Source organism: Emydura macquarii, unplaced genomic scaffold (genome assembly GCF_026122565.2).
Source record: "Emydura macquarii macquarii isolate MOO-44397 ecotype Brisbane River unplaced genomic scaffold, CSIRO-AGI_Emac_v2 contig_2636, whole genome shotgun sequence".
Taxonomy (NCBI): Eukaryota; Metazoa; Chordata; order Testudines; family Chelidae; genus Emydura; species Emydura macquarii.
The window spans coordinates 14,166,891-14,185,392 of record NW_027132773.1 but is presented as its reverse complement, the minus strand read 5'-3'; the positions used below and the strand labels follow the sequence as shown (position 1 = coordinate 14,185,392).

General features: G+C 37.4%; 1 protein-coding gene across 3 annotated transcripts in view; it reads left to right on the top strand.

Annotated features, from left to right (window-relative positions):
- PNPLA8 (patatin like phospholipase domain containing 8) overlaps positions 1-18,502 on the top strand; it is a 65,197-nt gene that overhangs the window by 23,981 nt on the left and 22,714 nt on the right. For 2 of the 3 annotated variants that reach the window (XM_067564204.1, XM_067564205.1), the window contains exons 7-8: positions 849-906; positions 3,956-4,150. In XM_067564204.1, coding sequence (XP_067420305.1) covers positions 849-906; positions 3,956-4,150 — 253 coding nt within the window. Of the gene's footprint in view, positions 1-848; positions 907-3,955; positions 4,195-18,502 lie in introns of all 3 variants that reach the window. The other variant, XM_067564206.1, reaches the window with a different exon arrangement.

Genomic DNA, 18,502 nt, shown 5'->3' with positions numbered 1-18,502 from the left:
AACAGTTTTAGATGATGCTTGTAGCAAAACAAAGATTAGATATTTTAACTTGTGTTTTATTGCTGCATGCTTATATTCTAAAAAATTAGCAACAGTGGTTGGTTTTTTTCTTTTTCAGAAAAAACATTGCTTTTACTTCTTGTTTGTTAATGGTGAACACCTCAGCAAGAATGACTTTCATTAAAGTAAAACCACTACATTTAAGAATTCCATGTTCAAGTCCCAACCAATCAAAGCACTCTGGTATATTCCTAATATTAAGTACATGTCCAATTGATTTAAAATTAAGTATATGCTTAAGAGCTTTCCTGGACTGAGGCCTCAGTCATTCTTTTCAAATAATCTGAATACTGAATTCATTTCCAACTGCAGAGAAGATACAGTGGGTGAAAACCAGGTTTCGTTGAAGTCAGTGGCAAAACTCCCATACACTTCAATGTAGCCAGGATTTCACCCTGTGGATTTTAAATAGAAAATATCAGAAGTAAGAGTAGGCATAAATGACTAGTTTTGACTATGCAGTGGTGGTGTAGCCATCTTAGTCCCAGGATATTAGAGACACAAGATGGATGAGATAATAACAGGCCAGTTATTTTGAACAGTCCCTTAAAATATACGTTAACTACTTATGCTGCACAATCTGTTCCATCTTCTATTTAGCTGAGACACTCTGAGTAAGTTTCCCAGACCTGAAGAAAAGCTCTGTGTAAGCTCAAAAGCTTGTCACTCTCAACAACAGAAGTTGGTCCAATAAAAGATATTACCCAACTTCTCTCTGGTGTTGACTAGTTTGTTGTTCTGATATGCCAAATTGCTGATGTGTTTTCAATTTTTTACCTGTTATATAGAGATAGAATGGGATCAGATCTTATGATTGAAACTGCAAGAAATCCCAAATGTCCTAAGGTAAGTACAGATTTTTGAAAACTAATATTGTACTGAAAAAAATTAATTAGGAACAAATAGCTTTAGGTGACAGTGCCATCACTTTAAGAATGTTATTTGTACAAGTTGTATGATTTTTTGTAACCTATACTCTGAAAAGTAGCTCTAAAAACAAACCCCATTTATAAATTGAAATTCTACAAGATACCTTAAATATTTGCCAACCATGCTACAGTAATCTTGCACTTCTTAGCTGATAGCAGTGTACTGATTTTAGATATAGTTCCCATGAGACAATGTTTGTGAATTGACTACTGTGACATGCTTCTCAACTACGCTCGCTTTTATGCCACATCCAGGATTCTACAGAGTTTTACTATTTTATCCCAGAGTCCCTTCAGTGTTGGCTTGCACTCCTGTGATGTTGGCTGTTTTCCTTTGTTCCTGTGGGTAGTGTGAGAGAACTAATAGTCTTTCCCCATTTGATCTGTATCACAGGTTTCCTATTGTCCCTTTGGTAGATACGATCTCTTTGCCCGTAGCATACGAAGGGCACCATTTAGTTGGTGGGCTATTATATCTAGCACAGCACAAGAGTAATAAATGAGAAAGGAAAGGGTATTTTATTTTTGGTGTGAGGAAGGAGGAGAAATACAATAGCAAATGGTTAAGAACAATTTGGTAATTAATAGGTGTCTTAGTGTCATTATAGTACTGTATTCAATATTTTACTGTTAAATGGAAAAGGTTCAGATTTTTCTGAAAATAGACACCGGCTCAAGTGACTGTACTTATGTTTTATGTGTAAAATGAGGACATGGAAAAAGCTGGAATGGCATATTAGTTTTGGGGGGAGAAGATGTTCTCCCCGACTTGATTTGAATGTTATCCTTGAATTGAGATCTTGGCTTTCTTCCAAGTTCTCAGTAATAAAATGCATATATAAATAGATATGAAATTGTTAGTTATTCAAAATAACTGCTTTAATGCTGGCAATGGTTACAGTCTAACAGGGCTATAGTATAATCCAAGTAAAATATGCAACCACACAAGGTGCTTTGTGCTCTCAACTCTTGTTGAATTCAGTAACAGTTGGAAGCATTTAGTACTTAACAGATTAGGATTAAATCCTGAAGTGAAAAATGTATAGGTGTTATAAAACCAAATATGAGTTTTTAGGTTTGAACGTATTCCTGTTGAAGTCAGTGGAAGTTTTGCCATTGGCTTCAATGGGAGTAGAAGACGACCCTTTTGGGATAAACAGAAAAGTGTTGTACTTCACCATTTGTAGCTTAATCACTGTCATATAGAAGTTTTACATATATTGTTTTTTCCCCGGTAAAGCTATATTTACTGTGAATAGAGTGATTTACTTGTAATTGTGCAACTGAGAGATGGGAGTTAATATGCTGATATAACTTCATCTTTAAGTACTGATGAGTAACACTTTCTCAAAAACAAAGACTACTTTGTAAAATAATATGCAAATAGTATCACCCACCCACTAATTTGCTAAGAGACATTGTTTTAGACTATGCCAGTAATGCTCTGCATCATCAGTTAAAGATCTTGCAAATTCTTACTGTCATTATGGTAAGCGTTTAGAAAATAGTGATTATAATTATGGGTAAGTGTGTCTCTAAAGCATGCTGATTGTTGCTTCCATACCTTTCTTTCTGGGAAGTAATACGTTCTCTCTCCCATTTGGAATGACGTGCACAGTTCTTTTGTTCATGATGCTTCAGTATCTTTATGGAAAATTCTAGAACTATACAACATAGAAGACTTTCGTACTACTTATCTCCTTAGTTATTTTGGTTATGTAGTAATTTTATCACTTTTTTTTTTTTTTTTTTTTTAAATATAGTGAATGATTTTTCGTCTCTCTTGTTTTTCTGCGGTAAGGAGACATGCCACAAGTGTAGTTCATGCAGTTTATACATGAATTGTTAAGAGATGAGCCTCAGTGGTAGACTGGACAATCTAAAGTTACTTTCCATGAAAAAAGTTCAGTCGAGGCTTGCAACATTAGGTATGTGTTACACATCAGTTTTACATGGATAGTGCTATTTCCTGACGTTCTGAGTGCTCCACTTTGCAATCTTTTAATGTAGTTCTTTTTGTGTTGATTAGAAATAACTATTTTATAGTAGCTCCAAGAATCTGGAAATAATATCCACATGATAAGTTAAAAATATTAAGACACTTTTTCTAGGTAGAGATTTGTCTTTAAAGAGTATTTTTTCTCCAGCATTTGCCTTTTCCTTTAACTTAATGAAAAACAAACATCATTTCATGTAAGGCAGCTGACTATTTTCTGTAAAATTTCAATTGGCAAAGCGTGTGAAAAATAGAATAGCAAATGGTAATAATCTCATAGTTTCTCACTGAAAATAAAAAGTTCAAGAAAAAATAATTTGCTGATTTGCAAACTTCCTTATTTTCTCTTGGCGGTTGACCATAGGGTGCTGGTAACCAATGATGCCTGTTAGGAAGAGGAATAGGGAATTAGAAGTCTGTATGTTCTTTTTATACCACCTCACATTCAAAAAACAAACAAGCAAAAGTTCTCCCTTCTTGATTTTTTTCCATTGAGTTCTGTGTTTTCTTTTTAAAGATAAATATAATACAAGATACTGTCTTTGCCATAGAGTTTGAGTTTCTCTGGCTTTTATGGGCAAGCAGAATGTTGGGGAGGCAGTATCTCAGCTCTGCAGCTGTGACTTTGCTTGACATGGGAGAAGCATTGGTGAGCTCCACAGGGAGCAATGTCCATATTTCACAACCAGAAGGGCAGTAGAGCATGACATAGGATAAAAACAGAAAAGAAGAAAATGCCTTGATTATACCTAATAAAAAAGATGGGTATAACAAGGTTGTGAACTACAAGGGATTCATTTTTGTTCAAGCTAGTCATGTGAATTTTATTTTCCTTTTTACTTTAATGGTTATATTGTCAGGTGTACCTGTACCCACAATGTGATATGCAAAGCTAATGTTTAAATCTTGTAGCTGTGGGAAATATAGTGTGTTGGTATATGAAATTATCTTTATTTTTCTAATCTACTAGGTAGCTGCAATAAGCACCATTGTAAACAGAGGAACACCACTGAAAGCATTTGTGTTCAGAAACTACAACCACCTTCCAGGTGTCAAGTCTCACTACATTGGAAGTTGTCAGTATAAATTATGGCAAGCCATTAGAGCATCATCTGCTGCACCAGGTTACTTTCAGGAGTATGCGTTGGATAATGACCTTCATCAGGTGAATTGACATCTGCATAAATAAATAAATTTGGGGATGAATATGTAAGAACTATTATCATGTTTAATTCTTATCTTAGTAATTATTTATTCTTTAGATTATTAGGAAGTGACAGCAGAGAGAAAATCCAGGAAGGTTAGGGAGGAAAAGAAACTTAGTTTGTATAGCAATTATACAAGAGTTAGAGAGCATGAAGAGAGAGAGTCTCTCTTACTCTCACATACACTCCTCCACCTTCAAATCCTTCAAATTCTGGAAGGAAACTACACAAGAGTTGCAAATTGCTTCCAAGTTCCTATTTACAACTGGTATTTCATTACACATTATTTCACTAAGCAAATGGTATAAAAATATTAAACAATAGCATAAAGTGTGAAAAATACAAAGTAGTACTATTCAGTGTTCCCTACATTAGTGAAGTTTATAATTTTTTATTTTAATTCCCCCCTCTGACTGTCATAGCTCCCAAGATAATTTCCCTTGCAGTCTGAGACCACATACTTCGTTATGAAAATAAGCCTGCTGCCACAGCACCTCTTTTAGCAGCATCTGATTTTAACTAGTTCAGTACAAATGTATAGTTATTAAAACTTGAACAAGCCAATGTCTTTTGTCAGCAGTCTGTGCCATTTTAAGATATTGTTATATTTTAACTAACCTGTGAGAAAGTAGAAAGAGACACACTCATTTCTCTAATAGTTCTCTTCAGTCTTTCTGTGGTGTTTCCTTCCTCCAATGTTCTCTTTTCTGCCAATCCTGCAGGTCTTCTGATATTAAAGGATCTTTTTATAGAATACTGTTACCTAATGCAGGTAAAGTGCACTTAAACCTTTTGTTCCAGACAGATATTTTACTAGTTGTCAGAAACAGTCATCAATGGAGATTGAACCAAAGCACAGGCTTCTACCACTTGCACTAAAGGACAAGTTCCATTATATTGAAACCTTAGTAGGCTCAACCACTTCATGAGGATCAGCTACTAGAAGAGAACACAGCATTTTAGCCAACAAGTTACAGTGCACTGTCCTCCAAACTTCTTAATGAGTTATATTTGTATCTGTTCTCAGGGCCTGATCCTGCAAACTTCTGTGCATAGGCCCATCAGCTAAATATAACTTGCCTAAATGATGATTAAGAGGGAATGAAAGACAAATAATTGAAGGTTGTAAAAATAAAATATTGAAGAGTTTGTTTAAAATATTTGCTATGGGGAATAGCCAAGAATAATGGAATGAAATTACAAAGACTAATATTTATACTGAGCATCAGGAAAACTTCCTCACAGTGAGAGATCACTAAGGAATTTGGCTGTGGAATAGTCTCACAAAAAAAGTGATGGAAGCCACTCGGCATATTTTAAAACTAAATGGGGTGAAATGCAAGACATCAGTGGAACTATGTACAGAAATAAAGATGTGCTTGGTAACTGTTTGCAGGATTGGGCTCTTAGAATTGTAAGCTCCGCAGAACACTGACTGCTTTTTTTTTATTTGTGCCCTTTACAGCACCAAGCATATAATTAGCACCTACTTAACATAACAGTAGGAATGTTCTGGGCGTCTAATTCAGAGAGTCAGCACTATTGAAGGAATGGATCATAGCCTGATGCTTGAGAGTAGCCAGACGGTCCTTTATAATATCTTGTTTTGTTATAAATAAAGTTGGAATTGAGGGCATCAAATTATGTCAGTAGTTTTTGAAATGCTGACTCTTTGTTGTTTAAAAAAAAAAAAAAAAAAATCACATTTGCATTAGTGCATCTATTGTATGGGTATGTTTGTTAAGGTATATTCAGATGAAAGACTTATTAGGTGACCCTGCACATCTTCCTACGAGAGCAGGATTATTTCTTCTTGTACCCTTTCTTGTGTTTTGGCCAGTCTGTCTAATTTTAAATGTGACATGCAATGTGACTTTGTTCATATGTTTCTAGTGTGAGATTTGTCTAGTAGTCGGGAAAACAATATAATAGAATCATAGAATATTAGGGTTGGAAGAGACCTCAGGAGGTCATCTAGTCCAACCCCCTGCTCAGAACAGGACCAAACCCAACTAAATCATCCCAGCCAGGGCTTTGTCAAACTGCATCTTCAAAACCTCTTAAGGATGGAGATTCCACCACCTCCCTAGGTTACCCATCCAGTGCTTCACTGTCATCCTAGTGGAAAAGTTTTTCCTAATAGCCAACCTAGACCTCCCCCACTGCAACTAAAGACCATTGCTCCTTGTTCTGTCATCTGCCACCACTGAAAACAGCCTAGCTCCATCCTCCCTGGAACCCCCTGTCAGGTAGTTGAATGCTGCTATTAAATCCCCCTTCACTCTTCTCTTCTGAAGACTAAACAAACCTAGTTCCCTGAGCCTCTCCTCATAAGTCATGTGCTCCAGCCTCCTAATCATTTTCATTGCCCTTCACTGGACTCTCTCCAATTTGTCCACATCCTTCCTGTAGTGGGGGGCCCAAAACTGGACACAATACTCCAAATGCGGCCTCATCAATGCCGAATAGAGGGGAATAATCACTTCCTTTGATCTGCTGGCGATGCTCCTACTAATGCAGCCCAATGTGCCGTTAGCCTTCTTGGCAATAAGGGCACACTGTTGACTCATATCTAGCTTCTTGTCCACTGTAACCCCCAGATCCTTTTCTGCAGAACTGCTGCCTAGCCAGTTGATCCCCAGTCTGTAGCAGTGCATGCGATTCTTCTGTCCTAAGGGCAGGACTCTTCACTTGTCCTTGTTGAACCTCATCAGATTTCTTTTGGCCCAATTCTTCAGTTTGTTTAGGTCACTCTGTATCTTAGATCCTTCAGCATATCTACCACTCCCCCCATTTTCTTGTCATCTGCAAACTTGCTCAGGGTGCAATCCGCTCCATCCTCCAGCTTACTGGCTGCTAACTAAACATTGAGGTGTTGGCCACTACCCGTTGAACCCGATGATCTAGGCAGCTTTCGGTCCATCTTATAGTCCATCTATCCAACCCATACTTCTTTAACTTGCTGTCAAGACTACTGTGGGAGACCATGTCAAAAGCTTTGCTAAAGTCAAGGTATATCACATCTACTGCTTTTCCCAAATCCACCGCTTTTCCCACATCCACAGAGCCTATCATTTCATTATAGAAGGCAATCAGGTTGGTCAGGCATGACTTGCCCTTGGGTGAATCCATCTGACTGTTCCGATCACCTTTCTCTCTTCCAAGTGCCTCATAATGGATTCTGTAAAGACCTGCTCCATTATTTTTCTAAGGAGTTAGGTGAGGCTGATCGGTGTGTAGTTCCCCGGATCCTCCTCTTCCTTCCCTTTTTTGAAGATGTGCACTATATTTGCCTTTTTCCTATCATCTGGGGCCTCCCCCAATTGCCAGGAATTTTCAAAGATAACGGCCATTGGCTCTGCAATCATTTCAGCCAACTGCCTCAGCACCCTTAGATGCATTGCATCCGGCCCCATGGGCTTGTGTATGTCCAGCTTTTCTAAATAGTCCTGAACCTATTCTTCCATCACTGAGGGTTGCTTACTTCCTCCCCATACTGTGCTGCCCAGTGCAGTAGTCTGGGAGCTGACCTGGTCTGTGAAGACGGAGGCAAAAAAAACATTGAGTACTTCAGCTTTTTCTACATCATCTGTCACCAGGTTGCCTGCCCCATTCAGTAAGGGGCCCACACATTTCCTGACCTTCTTCTTGTTACTAACATACCTGCAGAAACCCTTCTTTTATATATATATATATATATATATATATATATATATATATATATATGAGAGAGAGAGAGAGAGAGACGTATAATTTTAATAAATTATGGAATGTTTTAAAATAGTAATTTTACAATATTACAGCAGTATTTGAGTATGAACATTTATAAGCAGGGTGGTTCTGCCACTTCAGTCAGATGCTGAGAATTCTTCCATTTTCTTAATATGATGTTTTTCCAATGTTTGTTTTGAGGCTGTTTCTTTTTGAGGGTTGTATATGTGGCTATAACCATGTACACACTTTTCACCAGTACCAACTGAGGCAGTAAGGGGGTGGAGGAAGAAAGTTGTCAGTTTTATTTTTAAACGATAAATGGACACACACATCACATTTATTACCAAGCAGAGCACTATTTGAGACCCAGTGGTATGGGCATGTCTCATATGTCCAAGAAGGACTAGAAGTCGGGCTCCCTTTGCTTTTGGAGGCCTCTAAACTGCCAGAACATGTAAAGGGGCCTTGGTGTAACCAAGAATCAACTCCATTCCCTACAGATGTCGAAAGCTGCTGATGCAAGACTCAGTACCCTATTCGTTTTCTTTTTCCACTCCCATCTCTCTGTTTTTTATATTCTGATCCCTTTGTGTGGAAAGTCCTCCCAGTCCCAGTTCACAAAGCCACCACTCTTTTCTCATTCAGATCTTTCCAAAAACTTCACTTCATTTATTTTAATGATTAGGAGACAAGGAATATGGGACATGGTGGAACACTCTAAATTATTGCACCTCTGGGTTTCCCATTCTTTCTGACTAAGCTTTTGGGGGCAGGAACAGTATTTATTTTTGTGTATTGTACAGGGATGAGCATGTTTCCAGTATTAAACTGTTTCCTCTAATGGAAAGAAGACGGTAAATGAACAAAATGGAACTTAGAAGACATGGTCAGATGTAAATTGTATGCACTAATTGATTATAGAGTTCTTTTAAAACTCTCAAGGCTGCTATATCCCATGCATTCCTTTCTCCAAAGCACACCTCTCTAAGTTAGTGTAAAATAATTCTGGTATACAGTCAGCTCAGTGTTTGTTTAGTTTGAAACTTCTCCAGCTCAGGTAGGCAGAACTTGATTTATTTCCTCTCTGCTTTCCTAAAGTCAGCTCTTAACATATCCACTTGTCTACTCACATTTTGAGAGTTAAATATCATGGATGATAAATGGCATTGGAGAGCAAGCACCAAGGGAGCTCTACTTCTAGAGGAGCAGGAGAATTTTCTGTAGAGTTCTAAGAGATGCGGTGGGAGGGGATCAGCTATTCCATTATACTCCTTTCCCAAATCTGACTTTGCCAGTGTGTACAAGGTACATTAGACTAGTGAACTGGTACATGACTTGTCAAGGTTGCCTGGACCCTGTTGGAATTTGGGGAAAACCCTTGTATGCATGCCTTTACTGTGGTATTAATATCATGGTGCCTTAGAAATCCCCATCTGTTACGATATCTGGAATGCTCAGTACTCACATTTTCATTACCAACATCCTTCAATCTCATTGACCAGAATACTGCAGAAAAAGCTTTTCATTTTAATATAGAGGGGAATCATTGTGTTTTTTGTCACTTTTTATTCCTTTTTTTCCTTTATCAATTTGATGGGAAAAATTGTGGCTATATTTTAGGAGCTTTGACTGTTGTGTACTCTAAAGACTCGTTGGCTGGAAATTAAATGCATACTAAAATTTTTATTTTTTTACAGAAATTAAATAGAATGCTTAAATCAAAGAAATGATATAGATATGTTTGCAAAGGGTCTCGGTACTAGGAAGAAGTTGGAAGTAATGGCCTGCGCCAAAGGCTTTAATATTGTAGTGTTATCTCAGAATGATGACACTTGTTTTTAAAAGACAAGTTTTTGAAATGGCTTAGAAAATATCCTCTCACCACTCAGAATAGCTCATCATCGTGTTATCCTTTTTTCATCAGTATTAATTCTCTATTCACATAAATAACATATGGAGACCTGGTTATAATTTTTACAGTTAAAAAAAAATTCTGTAGAAGTCCATGGAGACCCAGTTAGGGTGTCAAGATGGTTGTTAAAATGTCAGTGAAAGTTCAGCATTATAACTGCAACATTATAACTAGCTTTTGGCCTTTCAGTTTTTGATAAGGGATTACTTAGGGACAACATGTTGCATCAGTTTGTCAGTCAGCTGCATCCTTCAGTTCTGGTTTCAAAAACAGTGTAGACAGTTGGCCTGACTTTAGGGTATCAGGATGAATCTGAAAAATATTTATTCTGACATTCCAAAATTTTTGTAGATTTTTATAGGTAATTGGCCAGTCTGTTTCCCCCCACTGGTGTTGTCTGATATTTGTTGGAACTGGAGTCCTATCTGGAGCTATATGAAGTAGTTGGATGAGTGAAGCAAGGCCAGGATTGAGATGCATTGGTGGAGCTGCATAGGGAATGCTAAACAATGCATGCCTGAATGTCTCTGAATCTAACTATGGCTATTTGTTTCTCATTTTAAATTTCATTTTCTCTCTCTCACACACATTCACACATACCCCCTATTTCTAGGAATACATGTACAACATGGCTCGTTGAACTGGTTGCTGTCAAATTTTGAAAGGGTTCAGAAATGTATTATGCTAATTATTTCTTAAATTTAACTCTTTCAGCACAGATGTTGATAGAGTATGGGATTGTTGCATCTCAGGCATCAGATGCCTAAATATTTTTCCTATTTGTTGGAGGGAGATTGCCTAAAAAACAAACTGCAGTGTTTTATATTCGCTCAATCATGCAGTGCTATCCTGTTACACACTAGTAAGTAGGAAAAACAGTGCAGCTGTTGGTGGATGAGAGGAGGAGGATTAATATTCTTTGTGGTTCAAAAGAGGAACACATTAAACATTAAAAGGGCTTTAATTCCTCTAGCATGCTTCAGCAGTAACCGTGCAAGTCTAGGGATACCAAGTCATGGTGTCAAGAAATGGAACTTATATTGCTATCTATATATAAAAAGAAATCTGATATTAAACTCTAGATATGAAACACTCATGATCTGTTAACATCTCCCAGTCTTCCTACTATCAATGAATGTTTTTTTCTTCACTTCCCCTGAAGTGAAAGCAGTTTTTCATATTTTCTCTTTTTTTCTTCAGTGTGAAAAGCATTCACTGTTTGGGTTACTCAGTAATGTCACTTGAGTAGGCAGCATGGTATGTTGAGCAAATTGTTAGCTAAATAATAGAGCAGGCTAAGATTTAACAAAAATTATTATGCGTACTTCATTTGATTTGATTTTGAGGAAAAATTAAACTTGTATCATAGGAATAATTAAAAATAAAGATTTAAAACAGCAATACAACTTCTTTCTTAAGATAAAATATACTCAAGTTAACACTAAGGGCTCCCCTTCATTAGCAGTTTTCTTCAGACTTTCCATCATTGCTCTAATATTACAATTCCACTTGTTGGAACACGAGTGTAGACCAGCCACTAATGATTTAACCACCATGTCATCTAGACCTGTTCTAAGCAAGTTTAGATAACATGGTGGTTAAATTGCTGCCAGCTAGTCTACATTAGTACTACTAATGGTGGAATTTCACCTGTGAAAGTGGAATAATGGGAAATTTGAAGAAAAATGCTAGTGAAGATGCAACGTAAAAGATAATGGAAATAGCTTCTGCAATATAGAAAAATAGTTTTAAATGTCCAAATAATATACTGAAGTGCCTAGAATTTCAAGTGGGCTCTTGATAAAATGAAAGAGAAAACAATATAATTCCCAGTTGTTTTCCAGACTTTTTTCCTCCTAGTAACTAAAGACGACAAACCTGCAGAGGCACACAACATTTGCACCAAATAGAGATGCCCTCAAAGGTGACTTCTCAGTGAATCCCTACCCCAATTGGTTTTAAACTTGTAGCTTCCAAAATTAAACTCCATGCTGCCTCCGACCTTCTAAGGAGACTTTTAAAGGTCATCTCGGAGGTCTCAACATTCATAGGCTATACTGTGATGATGGATGTGCTGTAACTTAGATAGGATGCAGCATAATAGGCATGTTGTCTTCTCACAATTTTATAAGATTAAATTAAATTAATTTTGAAGCTAAAAGCCCCAAATATTTTTGTATCTCTTGTCCCAGTCCAGTTGTTGTCACATGTACTTCCCTGTAGCCCTACTGGAAATTTTCTTTACTATTTAGGGGAGGAGGAATTTACCTTCATGGGCCAAGTATATGGGCATGTGTCAGTTTCTGTTTGTTAGGACTTCTGGAGAGATTTGACAGCATAGGGTGTTTGGGCAGATTGGAGTGGAGGTATGTGTTGCTGTTATGTTTATTGGTGATTTGTTAATTTTTTATGTATTGTGCACTTGAGAGATATCTTTTTGCAAATGTGAATTTAATTGTTGAGGCACTTACAGCTGGTATATGGGAGACTTTTCTGGTATTGTTGGATGAAAATATTTTGTTTAGGTTTATGAATTTGTTGAACTTTATTGATGTAACTTAATTCAGTACAACACAAATCTACAAGAAAGCAGAAGAGGGTGATATAGTGAAGAACTAAATCTGAGTCCATTCAGCTGTGTTATAAAGGATTTGTATGATATCCATGCTTTTGTGGAACAGGAGAGTAAAGAGTCATATTCCTTTTCCACCAGGACTTGTACGGAATCTCAGCCTGCAGAATTCTTCCAGTTAGTGAGCCGACTAACAGGTCTAGACCACTGTAGAGTTCCAGGCTTAAATGCCACATGCTATGAAGAATGCTAAAAGATTCAAGTGTATTGGAGACAATTTCTCCAGCTCCATCAAACCAGCTAGAGATAAAAGGTGAAAAACACTTCACCTTTCCAAACAGAATTTAAGCCAGTGTTTATAACAGAGGTACTGGAAGCACAGAAAAAGCACATACATGGACTTGTGGTTTTCATTGCTAGTAAAAGCCAGAGGAGAATACTTAGAGCCACTACTGACAGATCGTCAACTCTTCCCTCAGGGAGGGATTATTTACATCACCTCTATAACATGCATCAATCTGACTCATGGTCAAGAAACAATCATTTAATTCCACTAAGCATGTCAACTACTGCTCAGTCTCTAATCTTCCTTCCTCTTGGGGTAAATTCTTTTAAGTTGGTGGCTAGCAAACTCTAGCAGTTCATCACCACCACCAACATTCTAGACCCCTTCCAGTCTGGTTTCAGGTCTGCATTTAGTAGAGACTGCCCTAATTGCATTGTCAGGAGATCTCAGTACTATGGACAGAGATCAATCCTCCATGCTAGTGCTGTTATACCTGTTGATATCGTTCAACACCATCTAGCAAAGACTGCAACTAACCTGACTGCGGGAATATCTGTCTTTATATCTAGGTGCTTCTGTCTTGTCCAGCACCCTAATATCTGTATGCTAGTCGAGATATTGCAAAGGGTGGTGATGGCAGTACTTGAAAGTTCACTGAATTCCTTCCTTCATTGAAGCATTCTGCCCTTCACTTATCAATATGGCCAGAAATTTCTGGGTCTTACGGGTATCAAAAAAGTAACAATTTCTAGAAACACTTTATTCCAGCTTTGCTGGCCAGGAAACTACCCTCCTTTCCTTTTGGATACAGGCTTGGCTATAGTGATGGAAGCCTTTTTCACCCTGAAGCTGGACTACTGCATTGTGCTATACTTTGGCATAACCCAGGAGGCCTTGTGCAAACTTGGATGAATTAATGCCCAGCAGTTCAGCAGCCAGGTGAATTGAATGGATAAGCACATACTCTGTACTTTACACTGAGTTCCAGTCCAGTCCATGGAACAATTCAAGGTCCTGATCTCTCAAAGTTCCAAATAGGATAGAAATTATTCCAATTCCAAAGATGTACCTTCCTACACTCTGGTGACGATACCTTGGTATCAGATGAGTCTTGCCTTGGTAAAGTAGTCTTCTTCAGTGTTCTCTTTCATGATGGCCAAGAAACACTACTTTTTGTTACTCTTTTATATACATGATCATCAAATGATTAGTAAGTTAACTTTTGCACTGTACTAATTTTGAGATGTTAAATTTTATAAACTTTTCACTTTAATGAATTCAATCCTCAGTTAGTTCATAAAATAGGGGTTGTATTGTGTATTGTTTGGTGTCGTGCACCCCGGTTCATTACACAGTGTATAGACTACAATTTATGGTATTATGTGCTATGTTTTATGTGAAACATCGAACAATATATTTATGACCAATCACTGTTCTTTAATATGCTAGTCAATACTTAGCAAATGTGCATCAGTAAGATATCTGAGTATTTTCTCAATATCTAGTATAATATACAGCCACTAATTCAGCAGTAACTACCAACCAGATGAGCATTTCCTATTGATTAATGAGTGGCTGGGAGGAGTTGATAGCTGAAGATAATCAGCCCATTAACCCCAACACATAGTTAATCCTGAAGAAGTGCCCTGAGCAAACATTGCTATTTTCTAAAATAAAGTTTTTCGTGTTTAACTTACAAAAGCAATAGTATTCGGATGCCCAATTAAGAATTTGTAGAATGACATTTGTGTGCGAAGTCCATAGATATTTGTTCGTTAGTTACTGTGTTACAATATCAGTCAGTATTACTTGCAAAATGTTTTCAAGACCGGATTTGTTATATCAGACAGTATATCATTTTAGTAAGAACATCAATTTTTATCTGAACAGAATTATTTAAATTTTTTCATGTCAATTTAACAATTATCCTACATATATTTTACTTCACAAGTACATTTGAGTGGGTTGGGAAGGACTTTCAAACTTTAATATATATAGTTAATTCATGTTCCTAAAACCTCTTATTTGTATTTTTGAGTGAAATATTGATTAATCATCTTTTCCTTAAATACACAATATGTAAGTGAAATTTCAAGAATTCTTAAAATTTTGTTACATGCTGTACTGTGAAACTTAGTCAGTTTATTTTTCTATACATTGTTACTGTCTTCATAGTTTTCTTCTCCATCTAAGGCAAAATTAGAGGAGATATTATTTCATCTAGCGGAAAGTAATCCTGTATTTGTTAATAATGCAGCTGGTGTGCCATTTATATCCATTTTGTATGATGTTAAAAAGTCAGCCAAGGGAGCAAAGGAGATTTTTATACCAGAATTATTTTTGCAACAAGCTAAATACATTGAGAGGGGAAAACTTTCCTGTTAACATTTATTTAATTTGTAATATGGTTTTACTTACTACATGCAAATAATTTTTTTTAAATTAGTTTCTTTAGCCAGTTTTAGTGGCATTAAGTTGTTCTATTAAGTAGCCAGATTACAGCAATCACTTCTGAAAGCTCTATTTAGCTTTTTTTCTCCCCTGGTATTAAACTTTTAAAAATCATAAGTTGAAGAAAATTCATAGTTTGGTTAATATTATGATGGGTCTTTTACTTAGTTTATATGGCTAAATTTGAGAACAATTTGAAGGAGGGATCTCTGTCTTTCTGGATGGTAAAATAATAGATTTATTCTTAAAATGATGGCTGCATTTGGTCTGTGGGTGGAAAGTATTCATTATCCATCATCAATTAATTCCCCATTTTAGAATACAGAAACACACAGCATACATTATAAATGAATCTGGTGACCTGAGGGCATCTCTGTGTGTAGCAAAAGTGTGTTCTTTTCAAATAAACTGTGAATGAAATACTTTATTTAAGCCTTATCTTTGGGGCACTAGATCAATTTGCTAGACAACATACATTTTATTAAGATTAAAAACTACTTTTCCCCTTTCGCCTCTCCAAATGTAACTTTTAAAATGGAACAGTCTTAATATTAAAATGAAATTATAAGCAGTTAGTTCCAAAGTCTCATGCAAATTTATATGTGGGGTTTCTGGTTTTCAGATAAAAATATCATCATGCCTGGACACCCACCACCACCAGTGCAGAAGTGAGACAATTTTAGCCCTCCATTATTTAGTGTGTGTAACTTCCATTTTCCCCTAGTTTTGAAAATAATTTGTGGAAGGGCCTGACAGTCCCCAAGGACTGTTAGGAGCTCATCTTCAGTAGCACTTCTAAAGTGTTCACATTTTGCTAAAACAAAACTTTTTTTGCTTTAAAAAAACCCACATTTTTAACCTGATTTTTACTCTTAATAGACCCATAGTTCATCTAAAATTATACACCACAAATTAGAAATTCTTTACGCGCATACAGAATGAATAGGTAAGAATAATCAGCCAGATGACAATTGGATTGTTTTATACACTTACAACAGATGTTCCTATTGGGGATAATACAGGGGTTAGTTTATCGGACTGTTGGATTTGGTTTGCTAGACTCCTTTTATATATAAAAGGTGAATTTTGAATTCAAACATATCTTTAAAAAAAATAGGATTTAGCAGACCAATAATAATTGCCTGAACAAATATCTGAGCAAATAAAAGGATTTGATTAACAAAGAGATTTAAGTGCCTCACAGGCTCTCTAGGCAACTAAGTCCAACATTAAGGGACCATGGAGGGTGCCTAAGTTTCCACTGGTGGGCATATCAAAAATGCATAAGTCCCAACACCATTGAGCTGCTCAGCACCCAAGCTTACCTCAGCCCTAGCAGCATTCTCCAACTAGGCATTTTCCTTATCTGTGTCACCTGCAAGACCAATCCATTAAGCATGCTCATGCCTAATCTGCACAAAAGATAGCCGGGGGAAGGGAGGGAGGAGAGTGTGTCCTAACCACCAGGCTACTGGGTGTTAAAGGGTGGGTCTTTCTCAATCTCTTCTTTTGGAGCTGTTTCACTTTGTTTAAAAAAAAAAAATCTTGGAACAGGGACGTGAACCTGCCTCTCCCACCTGCCAGCTGAATGCTGTAACCACTGGGCTATATAGTTAGTCTCTCACTTTCTCTGTTTCTCTGGCCCAAACCAGAAATATTGCACATAGTAAAAGGTATGCTGCATAAATTTGGTCTCAAGGCTTGATCCTGCCTTCTGGTATGAGGTGTCCATTGCCACTTACGCTAGCACATTAACTGGATTTACAATATACTTGGCAATACACACTCACTTATTGAAAACTAGGATAGAGTCTTTAGTCTAAAGGTATTTAAATTTGTAGGAAGTAGCCTATTGTAACAATGCAGAAGCTTTTCATATGCCTCAGCCCAAGAACAAGCCTTAACTTTAATATCTATTTATTAATTATGTTGATTTTAGGTTTAGAACTTGAAAAATACTTTTGAGAAGTCCTTTCAAAATCTTGTCTTTGCCTGTGATAGTCTTTCATTAGTTCTGTCTCCACTTTTTCACAAATACAATGAAGGTAAACAACAGAACAAGTCTGTAAAAGTGAAATAGAAATGCAGAGCATGTCTGCACAAGCAATGAGGTGAAATGGTTACTATGGAACCAACCAACTCAGCTCCCAAATATCAGACTTGGCTGTACCAAGTCATATATCCTTTATATAATGGTAAATTATTCTCTTCACAGAGCTTAACAGCATTTAAGTGAATCTGTGCAGCATAAAGTATACCGTAGAAAATTTCAAGGCACAATCTGAGTTTGACAAATTTAGGAAATATAATGATAGGCTATGAACATACAGATAACTAAACAGATGGCTGTCAATAATAAAGTATGACACAATTAAACTGTAATTAAGTTGCTATTGTTAGTACAATATATAATATTGTAATGTACTTTAATTTGATCCTTACTGATTATTCATTTACTTAAGACCAGGATTCTTCAAGTGCAGTCTGTGACAATCAAGGGAACAGAAGATCACCCATGAGGTCAAAAGTACTTGTACTGTGCCCCTGAGTTTCTACTGTGGGACATAAGCTTGCTGTGAATAGGGGAGAGAGAGCGAGTTTCTAGTGTGGGGCATAAGCTTGCTGTGAATAGGGCGGAGGGAGGGAGTTTCTAGCACAGGACATAAGCTTGCTGTGAATGGGGAATAGGAGGGGAAACATGGGGATCTCTGAGCGGGAGTGAACAGGGAGAGCAGCCAGCTCCTCCCTGGAAAGGGGCATCCTAAAAGTTCCTATTGTCATTCCTATGGTTCCTTGGCAGCTGGTGCCCTGTGCCCGCACAACTGGGTGGCAGGCACCGTGTGTGTCAATGCTTCCCTGCCTTGGTGCCCTGTCCCCCACCCCAACAGTGGGAACATGTGCTTCTGCCCCTTCCCTGGGCTAGGTGCCTCTGCTGGTACTAGTGGTGGCTGGAAGGCAGAGAGTGGAGAGCTGTTCCTAGTGGCCATCCCAATTCTCATGCTCTGTGGCAGCTGCTCTAGTCCCTCCTCTGCGAGATGTTTTGGTGGTGGAAAACATGGGGGGGAGAAAGGGGGAGTGGAAACCTCCATCAGCTGCCATCCCCCCACTATTTCCATTGCGGGAACGCTAGCCTCCTTCCCACTCCCATTCCATTGCTTCTGGGTTTTAGCATTTGTGAGATTTCCATATGACTTTGGAAGTCTGTCTATCTCCTTTATAATACTTATCCATCCCTGCCACAGCTGACTTCCATATCATGATTTTAATTTTTTATCGTTGAAACCAATAGTAGTTGGTTGGTTGGGTTGGGTTAGTTTTTTTTTCTGTTTGGTTTTTAATTTCATCCAAAGGATATGCCCACTAAAATTACTTATTCT